General features: G+C 30.2%; 2 protein-coding genes across 6 annotated transcripts in view; one reads left to right on the top strand and one right to left on the bottom strand.

The window, feature by feature from the left end:
- LOC120071041 (glycosyltransferase BC10-like) overlaps positions 1-2,808 on the top strand; it is an 8,713-nt gene extending 5,905 nt beyond the window's left edge. For 2 of the 4 annotated variants that reach the window (XM_039023036.1, XM_039023035.1), the window contains 2 exons: positions 162-710; positions 1,826-2,562. Coding sequence is in view for 2 of the 4 variants with exons in the window: in XM_039023032.1 (XP_038878960.1) it covers positions 92-710; positions 1,826-2,577 (1,371 nt within the window). In the remaining 2 variants the exon portion in view is untranslated. Of the gene's footprint in view, positions 1-6; positions 711-1,825 lie in introns of those variants that run through there. The other 2 variants (XM_039023033.1, XM_039023032.1) reach the window with 2 other exon arrangements.
- Positions 2,809-2,950: 142 nt separating this feature from the next.
- On the bottom strand, positions 2,951-10,342 carry LOC120071042 (oxysterol-binding protein-related protein 4C-like). 2 transcript variants are annotated; one of them, XM_039023039.1, is made up of 7 exons: positions 10,122-10,342; positions 5,565-5,732; positions 5,061-5,306; positions 4,789-4,885; positions 4,267-4,558; positions 3,907-4,003; positions 2,951-3,300 (listed from the first exon to the last, which is right to left on the bottom strand). In XM_039023039.1, exons 1-7 carry the CDS (start codon positions 10,122-10,124, stop codon positions 3,046-3,048), a joined length of 1,158 nt encoding a protein of 385 aa, XP_038878967.1. In that variant the 5' UTR covers positions 10,125-10,342; the 3' UTR covers positions 2,951-3,045. The 2 variants fall into 2 exon arrangements, with proteins under 2 accessions (XP_038878967.1, XP_038878966.1); XM_039023038.1 differs by having other exon boundaries at positions 3,901-4,003; positions 10,122-10,339.
- Positions 10,343-12,035: the final 1,693 nt, after the last annotated feature.

The following is a 12,035-nucleotide window of genomic DNA, read 5'->3' as shown; positions in this document are numbered from 1 at the left end:
CATCTTTTTACCTGCTAGTCTTTCTTGTTCTACATGGCTTTTAGATGATATTTATTAGTTTCATTCTCCATTGCATAACATCAGAATCAACATGGTAATTCTGTTAGTTTCTCAATATCATCTTTTACCTTCCCTGACCTTGGCATTTTATTTGTCAACAGCCATAATCTCGTCCATGGCGTTCACGACAAAGCCTTCACGTTTGGCTACCAAGCTGATCCACCGCAACTCGTATCTACATCCACTCTATGACCCAACTGAGACAATTGAGGATCGATCAAAGAGAGAGGAGACAAGCTCAATCGAACGCTTTGCTTATCTTGAGTCAAAGATTAAAGAATTGAAGTCTGTTGGTAATGAGGCTCGATCAAGTCTCATCCCTTTCAATCAAGGTAGCGGGTTTCTTGTTAATTTGTCGATCGGTTCGCCACCCGTGACACAGCTCGTAGTGGCTGACACTGGTAGCTCCCTCCTGTGGGTGCAATGTTTGCCTTGTATCGACTGTTTTAGGCAATCGAACTCATGGTTTGATCCTTTAAAATCAACAAGCTTCAAAATATTGGGTTGTGGGTTTGCTGGGTATAACTACATTAGTGGTTACAGATGCAATGGTTTTAATCAAGCCGAGTATAAGTTGAGGTACCTTGGTGGGGATACCTCTCAAGGAGTTCTCGCTAAGGAATCACTTCTCTTTGAGACACTTGATGAAGGTACAGTTTTTCAATAGAATGCTACTTCAACCCAAATAAATAATTAAATATGTTAAATTACCATTTTAGCCCAATCCTTTGAAGTTTTAATTTTAGCTCCTAAACTTTTAGTCTAATTTTAGTTTCCACTTCCAATAAATCTTAAATTTAGTTCTTTAAAGTTAAATTTTATCCAAAATTAATTAAATAATAACAAAATTTTCATGCAAGAAAATAAAAATTTATATAATACAAAAATCTTTCGATAATGATTTTGTTTTTCTTTTTGTTTTTCTTTTTGCTGAAAAATTTATGTTGGCTTCCTCTATCCTTTTTAGTATATATTTTTCTTTTTATTTTTAAAACACATTTGAACAAAGCCAAATTTTAAAACAAAATTTCAGCTCAAAAAGTAGAATGCAAACAAATAATTTGTTTATGCCAACATGAGCGTGTCTAATTTTTCTTGTAGGCCTTCACATTTGTCATACTTAAGAAAAATATAAAATGGTTAGTCAAAGTGAGATATTAAGAGTTTTCATAGAGAATTTGAAAATAATTTAATATAAACAAAGTTCTATTTCTTGTTTTACATCTTCACTTCTCACTCAATATTAATTTAAATATAAAAATATTATTGATTAATTTTTTTTAGTACAACTATTGCAGGTAGGAAAATGAATCTCTGACCTCTTAGATCGGAATGCATGTCAATATCAGAGACTCACTTTGATTATTATTAATTAAGTTAATAACATATTTAGGTCAAGCATTGTCTATAATTATTGTTTTGTGATATCATATAATTTATATTACATTATATAACACATATTTCAATTTTTTTAAAAATAGAATTATAACAAGAAAAACTATATTTATTCAAGTTTTTACCTTCTTTTCATGTAATCATGCATTTCAAATTTCATATTTTAAATACAGATACACAAAATATAAAAATACTTTCAAAATTTACACTTGGAAAACAGTTTTAAAACTTAGAATTCCATCGATTGAAATCATATGAAAACATAAAACAAAATTCAAGTCATTTTTTCCTTGGGTTCTTACCTAATGATACTGAACTTCAATTACGACAATAATCAAACTCACAATTCACTGGTCGATTGATGCAACAGGTAAAATAAAAAAGACCAATTTAACATTTGGGTGTGGTCATATGAACTCCAAAACCAACAATGACGATACCTACAATGGCGTATTTGGACTTGGCGCATATCCTTACATAACAATGGCCACTCAGTTAGGCAACAAATTTTCCTATTGCATTGGCGATATCAACAATCCTGTCTACACTCACAATCACCTCGTCTTAGGGGAAGGATCTTACATTGAAGGCGATTCCACCCCTCTTCAGATTCACTTCGGCCATTATTATGTCACTTTACAAGGCATCAGTGTTGGCTCAAAGAGGCTCAAAATTGACCCAAAAGCTTTTCAAATGACTTGGGATGGTAGGGGCGGAGTTCTAATCGACTCTGGAATGACTTACACTAAGCTTGCTAATGGTGGGTTTGAATTACTTTATGATGAGATTCTTGATTTGATGACGGGCTTATTGGAACGAATCCCAACTGAGAGGAAATTTGAAGGGCTTTGTTTTAAGGGAGTTGTGAGTCGAGATCTGATTGGGTTTCCGACGGTGACGTTTCATTTCGCCGGCGGGGCTGATTTGGTGTTGGAATCGGGAAGTTTGTTCCGGCAGCATGGTGGGGATCGGTTCTGTTTGGCTATCTTGCCGAGTAATTCTGAGATGTTGAATCTTTCTGTGATTGGGATTTTAGCTCAACAGAACTATAATGTGGCTTTTGATCTTGAACAAATGAAAGTGTTCTTCCGGAGGATTGATTGTCAACTTCTTGATGAGTAAAGTTTTGTTTGGAATGACTTTCTATAACGGGCTTGAACAAGTGTTTTTACTTGATGATTTTCATACAAATAATCCAATTCTTAAAAAACCAAAGTCAGATAGTACTATGGCGTTAGGGACTTTCCTCTCATTGTAAAATAGTTGGAGTCCTAACACAATATTCATTTCAATCACGGATGATTTTTCTTTTTTAAAATCAATAGTTGTCTATGATCGTGCATTAAGGGTTCAACTATTTCGCTCTATGACGTCAATAGAAAGTTAGTTTTCGTAAGTTTTTAAGATGAGTCATTCCATATTATCGCCTTCTAAGATCATGCAAAAATCTCTTTACAATTTTGGTTTAGGTTCAGTAACTTGAAGGTTTTTTTGGTTGTTTAATAAATATATAACTCCTCCAATAACAGCTACATTATAATAAACTAATAATGTTTTGTTATTGTACAAAAAAAATTGAGAGGAATATGTTTATTTGGGTACAATAATGGGGGATGGAGGGACTGATTTGTGGATAGGTGTGCAGTCCCAGCCACCTTCTTTAGTATGAGAAAAAGTAAAATGCTTAGGAACCCAAGTCTCACCTCTGGATGCCATTTCTCTTGCAATCTCCCTTTGTTTGTCCTCCACAGCTCTCTTTCCTCTTTTTGCTGCCTCCCAGTCCTTACTCACAATGCCTTGGCTCACCTCACTCCATACCACTGCTGATTCACTTGGCCAAACACTCTGTTGAGTATGAGTAGAAGATGTTCAATTCACAATTAGATATGTGTGTGTATATGTATATATATTGACTGACTAAAGGTTACGGATACAACATGACACAGACACGAAAATATGTCATTTTCTAAAGATTTAAGACATGAATAAGACAAGGACACGTTTATTAAAACATACATTTTTAGAAATATTTATCATTTCTAAACAAGAACGGAATGCAAAGTCAATGAATTTATGCATTTATATACTTAAAAAATTAGATTGATGTAACAAGTGTTTGATGGATATTTAAGAAATGTTGGTTCTATTTTGACTTTGTACAACTAGTGTCTATCACATCTATCACATTAACAACTGTCTGATATGTGTCTAACAAGTGTCATAGTGTCCATATCGAACGTGTTAGGCAAACTAAAGTATTTGTATTTCTTAGCTAATTAATATGTAAGTTTTGCACAATGAGTTAAGACATGTATTGATTACTGAAGGGCTAGAACAAGTATAGAGAGCTTTCATGGGTTTTGCCAATTTTTCATTCAGTTATGAATGAAAAGCCTGTATAGAGCACAATATGGTGAAGAAAGTTGTCTATGGAAAATATTATACCCTTACGTCTTGAACTGTAGGAGTTCTCAGCCTCCAAATGTTTTCTTTTGCGTTGTATATGACTGCAACTTCACCGCTCTCTATGTTCTTCACCGTGACAGTTCTGCAATATAAGTTGAATGACTTTAGAGGAAATCAATAGCCATATTTTGTGTTTGTTTACACTTTTGTGAATAAGAACTCTTAAAATATGCCATAGAGAATTGTTTGAACTGTCAAGTAATGCTAATGCATAAGAAAAAGGAAAGAAAAGAGGACTTTCTTTGGTTCAAAGATTTGAAACCACAAAATTTGCTCTTAAAAATTAGGAAACGAGTGATGATTCCATAATTATGGGGGGATACTTATCATAGAGCTATGGTGTACCTGTCCCATTGACCATTGACCTCGTAAAGAGGCTTTGATGAGAAGCTATCAAAAATCTTTCCTTTGATTGATCTAGCATTCCCTCCAAAACCAAAGAAAGAAAGGCCTTTACAACGTAACTCGGCTTCAAGACCACTGTCTTGGCATGCAATTCTGATATTACCACTCCATTCAGCCCCAGGCGTTGGAAGGAATTTGAACATTAAATTTGGGGCATTCATGACATAAGTTTCTCTATGATTTGAAAGTCTCAGCTCTCTCTTCCCACTTACTTCCACCTCCACAGATGTACCTACAAAAGTTGGTTGATGTATAAGTTGATGTAATGATAGGAATGCTATTAGAGTACTATTAGGAGTACATTGTGATTCTGATTCGGATTCTATTAGTTTTATACACTGTGCAAAGACTAGAGTACATCTAGTAAATAGTGGCACACAGAGGGGATTAATAACAGCAGAATGGAGAGTAGTTGCCACTGATATCATGTATTATATGAAGAAAAATAGAGATTTTGGGTACCATAGAATTTGGCAATAGGCTGCTGACACCATATCATTTCCAGATTTTCCTTTTCATCAGTAGCATGGAGGGCACTCACTGGTGGATGATGTGAAATCTGTCACAATTGTTCATACAAAGAAAGAGTCAGTAAAGAGAGATCGAGTGATGTTCTTTGATCTTGAAAGATGGTTTTTTTAGATAGTATCCTTCCTATCATCCTAGATGAGAAAATTAGGCTTTAGATTGTACTGTTTTTGTCTAAAAAAAGTTGTGGATGATTAAGTAAGAACCTGTTCAAGTAGAACATTTAGGGAGCCTGCAGAAGCATGATGAGTCTCTCCAAGAATTGGGTTGAAAGGAGAAATGCCAAAAGTTAAAGGACGAAGAGTAGAAATATTCCATGCTACCACAGCCACAAATCTGTCTATTGGGTTCTTCCCATTGTTGCACTTCCTTAACATGTCTTCATTGAAGCAATACACAGATTCACCATAACATTGAAGTTGTGATTTTGGCATGTTGAATTGTGGGGGCACCTGAAATTTAGTAATTTACACAAACCAAGTTATATTTTTATGGACAATACTCATGTTTGTTATATAATACCCTTAATTTTGCATAATTTTAACATTAAAATAGTAATTAAAAAGATAACTAATTAGTCAAACATATGTCGGGAATAATAACTTCATGTCATATCATAAACCTTCACAAAAATGACAGTTGAGAAGCTTTATTTTTATTTTGGTAGCTTAACAAAAAGAAAAGGAAAAAGAAAAGAAAAATAAAATTACCTTGAAGTGGGAGAGATCCGATCCTGGCCGTACATCCTTGAAGAGACTTAGGATGCGACTGAGTAAGTTAGGAGCTCTGTACTCGGCCACATCTGATCCTGCCTCCAAAGACACCGGTTTCGTCAAAGTAATTCTTCTCACCTCCCTTTCCGTGTCCTCTCCCGCACCCTATAAAAATTTCATGCATTTTTGTCAATCCAAATACTTTCCATCCAACTCCCCCGCGCTTGTTAGGAGCGTCGTATATGCGCACTCCCATGCCCTAGAACCAAAGCCATTTCTTCTATCCAAAAAAAATAATAATAAATAATAACAAAATAAAAACATTTCCCACGTGCAGCTTCTTTGACCGTTGAGTAAGAGTAGTTCGAAGAATTTATTAGGATGATATCGAAATTTTGAAATCTTATGTGAATATAATGCTCTCTCTCTCTCTTTCACTTCATAATTTTAATATAATTTTGTAATTGGTTTGGCATTTCTTTAATCTAATTTTTATATTTATGATATATTTACTCATATTATAAATAACATCACCTAATTTTTCTTTTAGAATTAACCTGTGTAGAAGTAATGAAATATACAATGGAAAAATGACAAATTTATAGTGTGAATAAAGATAATATAATATTATGATTGAAATTTTTTAACTTTGTTGTTTTTAGTTTTTAATTAAATAGAACAAAATATCTGGATAGGATCTCTAAACAAATTTTGGTTTAAAAATATAATAAAAGAAATTTGACAATAAAGGCTATACAAAGTTTGTGGAAGAAATCAAAATATTTTGAAAAAGAAAAGGATAAAATAAGATATTTTAAAACTTCAAACCAAAAAAAACTAATGTAAAAAGTAATCAAAGAAATTTCATTTTATTTTAAAGAATATTGATAATCATTGACCGAATGTGGTCGACTGGCAATTAAGTAGGAGCTTTATGATATTTAATAAATATCATTCGATTTAATTTTTAGCCTTTTAGAAATTCTCATTTTGTACATTAATGTATTAAATATCTCCATTAAGATTTTCAAAAAAAAAAAAATAATTAATACATTAATATATTAATATATTTAGATCATCAACATGGTACTCAAATATTACTTCATTTATATAAACTGATTGACAAAAGTTCATTATTCAATAGATATGTCGGTATGTCCAAATATGCTAATAAAACAACATTAAAATAAAAATAAAATAATTGTTTTAAATAGTTAAAATTTTCAAATATAGAAAATGTCATCGTCTATTATGATCTATCATTATAAATGGTTAAATTTTATTATATTTATAAATAAATTGGTTCATTTTCCTTTATTTAAAAACATCTCTAATATACTTCAATAAATATTTTCACTAATAATGTGTATCAATTGATCATCTTTTTATAAAATTGAAGAACCAAATTGAAAATTGGGCCCGCACCATTACATTATTTTGTTGCTAAAAAAAGGAAGTAAAGCTGTGCTAATAAATGGTCATATGTGATTGGGATGTATATCTCCCCAAATGACAAAACCATGATATGTATTATGAAGGGATGAATTGGGAATTGCAATCAAATAAACAAGATAACAACCAAAGGCATAGGCATTAATGGTTTCAAATAGACATATCAATGTATGATTTTTCTTTATTTTTATTATTTATTGTTACTATTTTTGTGAAATTATAACTTTTTTCTTTTATTTAACTAATTAAGCTTTTCTCAAAATTTGCTATTGATATAAACTTTTCTTTTTACATATTTAACCTAAGCAAATTCAAACTCTTTAGTGAATTTGAACATGGTTGGAATAAGGACAATTGTTTTGGTAATATAAAGCTTTATCTAGGAATTAACTCAACTATCTCCATCAATGTGAGCATAGTTGAATGATAATTGACATGTAATCTTTCGATCAAAGTTGGAGGTTCAAATTTTTATCTCTGTCCCTCGACACTATTCAAACTAATCAATACAAGTATCTAGAAAAAGATATGTCTGCTGTTTTATAACTAAATAAAGGAAATGAAAGATGAAATTTTACATAGAGATCTAGAGTAAGGAATGTGACTTGGTCCTATCAGTTGAGAGATCTTAAATCCCTCATTTTAATGTACAAATAAGAATAGCTATAGTAAATATAAACATAAAGTCAGATGAATGTTCCTAACAACCGTGGATGACGATATGATGTTTAGAAGAAATAAAGAAAAGTATGTCCTTATATTTGTGAACTAGTCATCTGCTTTTAATTATTTGAGGTCACCCATGAAAAACATTTTTGTTTCGAAAAAAATACTTTTCTAATCTCTAGGACAAATTTCTATTTAACTTATATATTTTTAAATGCAGGACTTTTAGTCCTTAAATTTTAAGTTTAGTTTCGATTTAGTCTTTTAATTCTAAAATATTAGAATTTTACCTTCAAGAATGAGTTTTGTTTCTCAAACGGAACTCAAATCTCGATAGACTAACCATTTTGAAATCTAGCTTGAAACTTTTCTTTCTTAATTTGGTTAAAATTTCAAAAAATCTTTAAGAATTATAAAAAAAAAAATTAAAAATGAAAATTTATAGTGTATATATAGGACAGATAGTAGAAAGTTTCGGTGGTTCCTAGTCACATGGAGCTGTACATTATTGTACAGGGGGTGGGTGTTTTTAGTATTATCTTAATTCAACCAACACCAATGTGAGTGAGATGAAATTCAATTCCAAAGCCTAGTGGGTACTTTCTTTTTACTTATTCTATCTATACTTACTTTACTTGGAAAACTCAATCCATGGGACATTTTTGTATTTTGCTTCCTTGAATTTAGTAAATCTAACCGTCATTCCATAACCATTTGATTTTTAGTTTATCTTTTTATTTTTTAAAATAATCTTATTTTTTAAATAAAATAGTTGAAGTTTTAACTAAAAAATAAGAACGAATAGGTAATGAAACACGAAATTTAGAGGTAGGAATGATGTTTATAAGCTTAATTAAAAAATAAAAAAAAATAAAAAGTTACCTTGTTTGGTAATCATTTGGTTTTTATTTATTATTTTTTTTGAAAAATTAATCCTATATCATCTACATTTGTTAAAATGATTTGTATTACAATGGTTGATTTCTTGTCCAAATTTAAAAAAAAAAAAAAAATTTATAAAATACTTTTTTAGTTCTCAAAATTTGGCTTGTAATTTAGAAAAAATTATTATCAAATAAAATCCAAATGACTACCAAACGAAACTTAAATGATTTAAATGTTTGGTTGATTTGAGCTCTCAGATAATTATAAATTTATGTATCTCACCATATTATAAAAACCCACGAAACCTAACCCACAAATCTCTAGCCAAGATCATCTTATCTTGAACCAAAACGTGATGTGTGTATATATACATACATATCTCACATTTCTATAGCCTATTCATTTGTACAATAATGCTTTTTATACAAACTCAAGCTTCCTAACTTTATATTTCATAATTTATAAATTTAGAAGTTCTTCTTAAGCAATGATATAGATTTGCTTACTATAATTCAATAATTACATCTTTAATTTATCCATGAAGCTGTCCACATGCGATGTAATTTTTTCATTTTTTTTTAAAATCTGGTCTACTTTTATATATTTGAAAAAGAAATCCTTATGGGATTTAATTTCATTAAAAAAATCTACTTTTATAGTCTTTGAACATAAATCTATGAGACATCTATTTCTATGAAATATTTGTAATTTTTTAATATCTTCAAAATTTTAGTATATGAAATATTCTTAATTTTTTTTACTTCAGTGTAACTTTGAATAATATTTAATGAATTTCTTCTTTATCAAATTATACTATAATCGACTATAAATATAAATTGTGTTTAGAATACATTTTCAAATATTTAATTTAAAAAATAAGTTATTTTAGAAAAAAATGGAATGTTTGGTAACTATTCAAAATAGTTTTTAAGTGTAATTTAAATAGTTTTGAACCTTTTTACTCAAAATATAATATTTTTATTATGAGCCCAAATATATATATATATATAACTTAATTAGACCCCTAAATGTAGTACACTATATCTATGGAAGTTTACTTTTAAATAAAAAGAATAATCATGAAGCTAATAATTAAACTAATTATTTAAATATTACTTAGGTTTTTGTATTTTTAATTTCATTTTGGCTTCTATACTTAATAAATTGAAGCTGAAAGTATAAGAATGAAGTAATATTTAAATCTAAAAATTTAATACAAAGTTTACAAATTAAGATATGAAAAAAAAATCAAGACCTAAATTTAAAACAGTCACAATATTTTATTTTATTAATCTAAAAGGAAAAGAAAAAAGGTAGAGCCAACCGCGTGAACTCCAATGCCGCCAAAAACGGCGGTTCAATCAGAGAAACGATCATCGTCAATACTAAACTATTTGACGACAAATCCAAGATTCCGAATAAACCGGCAGCCGGAATACCGCTATCCGTTTCCAAAACCAGAGCGATACAAAAATCAGTATTGTCCACTCAATTCAACAATCGATTCAGATTCAAAATTAAACATCTAGAGAAAGAGGACGCGGTACATACCATAGGTGAAATCGACGATCAGCGGTGGCTGAGCAGTCGCCGGAGCCGGAGAAGAGAGAGAACTGTGGAACCTTCGAGCGAGAGAGAAGAAGAACTGTTGTTTGGGAGAAAAATGAAAAAAGGAATCTAAATCTAAAAGAGAAAAGGGGGAGAAAAGTGAGGGAAGGCGTTCGTGTTTATGCGTAGAGAGAATAAGAATTTTGGCGATTTAAAAAGAAGGGACGGGCCAATCAGAATTTTGGTTGTTTGCGATTGCCATATTATATTATATTATTATTTTGTTTTATTTATTACGACACCAATTTGAATTTTTTGAATATCAAATTTTCGAAATTTAGTTTACGAAGGATGGATCTCAATTCAACAATCTATTTGATAATTATTAACCCAATATTTTTAGATTCTGTTTCATAACCATTCCCGATTTATTTCTTTTTCCTTATCTTTTATTTTCAAAGATTAGGTTTGTTCATTTTTTTTTTCCTTTTAAAGAATTTTTCGAAGGGTTAAATTATAAATTTTTCCCTACGATTTCTTATATATTTAATTTGATCCTATGAGTTTATATATATATATATTTTTTATTTCAGTCTTATGGTTTGAATGTTTAGAAAAGAAATCACTTGTAGTCCCTTACTTTAATATTAGTAACAATTTAATTTTTGAGTTTTGATTTCTACTATATCATAGAGATTATTGTTTAGATTTATTTTGATCTTTTTATTATTTTATTTTATTTTCTTTCTCTGATTTTTTGCTTCTTCCGTTTCTTGTGACTTAACACCAACAAGCCAATCATCAAGTTTGATTATTATAACAAATAATAAATATCAATAGCAAATGAAAGTCTATCAGTGATAGTCACTAATATTTTCTATCATTGATAGCTTAATCTTTGATTATATTTTCATAGTTAAAGCCACTTATAGAAATCTATCATTGATAGCCAACTTAGTGAATTTAATTAATAAAGTTGGGTCTCAAACTAAAATGTAAGTGGAATGCCTAGAAGTTATCACTAATAGCATGTTCATAGAAGCTATCATAAAAAACAAAAGGGATTTATAAATGTTTAGGAAGGACAAGAAAAAGGCAAAAAGATGTTTAGTGGCTATAATTGATAGAAGCTACTACTGATAGCATGTTACTAGTGATAGAAACTAATACTAATAGCATGTTATCGGTGATAGAAGCTACCCGATAACACGTTATCGGTGATAGAAGCTACCACTGATAGCACGTTCTCGGTGATAAAGAACTATCATGATATTAGTGAGATCATTGATAACATCTTATCTCTGATATTATTAGTGAAAGAAGATATCATTAATAACCACAATATGAGTGATGTTAGTGATATCGTTGATAAAACTTAGGTGATATCTAATATATCGAGTTTCTTTCAAAGGTGATAACCAGTTATATAATTCTATCATTGATAGCCTTAAGTATTAATATTTCAAAGTTGATTCTAATTGATGAAAGTCTATCCGCAATAGCGATTGATAGCTGTCATCAGTGATAGCCATGATAAAAGATTATTAGTGATAGCTACTGTGGTAATCAAAGTTGTTGGTCTTCTTTCAAAGTTGATCACTATTTATAAATCTATCATTGATAGCCACTGATAACCTTAGTATTAATATTTCAAGATTGATTCCAATTGATGAAAGTGAATCAATCATAGCTACTAATAATTGATAGCACCTTAAAAGTTAATATTTCAATATTGTATTAATTTTTCTCAAATTAAAAGTTGTCACTGATGGCAACTATCATCGATAGCAATTGATAGAAGCTATCACTGATAGCTACTATCATAGCTTTTAATTTGAGAAAACTGGGAAAAAGCGAGCAAAATGGTGGCTAGACATGAGTTTTTTAGTCTTTTACCATTTTCTAATCTATATATGC

This window comes from Benincasa hispida, chromosome 2 (genome assembly GCF_009727055.1).
Source record: "Benincasa hispida cultivar B227 chromosome 2, ASM972705v1, whole genome shotgun sequence".
NCBI lineage: Eukaryota > Viridiplantae > Streptophyta > Magnoliopsida > Cucurbitales > Cucurbitaceae > Benincasa > Benincasa hispida.
This window is presented reverse-complemented; position numbering and strand designations above follow the sequence as displayed.

Excerpts from the sequence above, each read along its gene's own strand:
- LOC120071042 (XM_039023038.1), bottom strand. Across the intron at positions 4,559-4,788 it reads GCCTATTGCCAAATTCTATG|GTACATCTGTGGAGGTGGAA; the intron begins GTACCCAAAATC and ends CAACTTTTGTAG. Across the intron at positions 4,004-4,266 it reads GTCAATGGTCAATGGGACAG|AACTGTCACGGTGAAGAACA; the intron begins GTACACCATAGC and ends CTTATATTGCAG.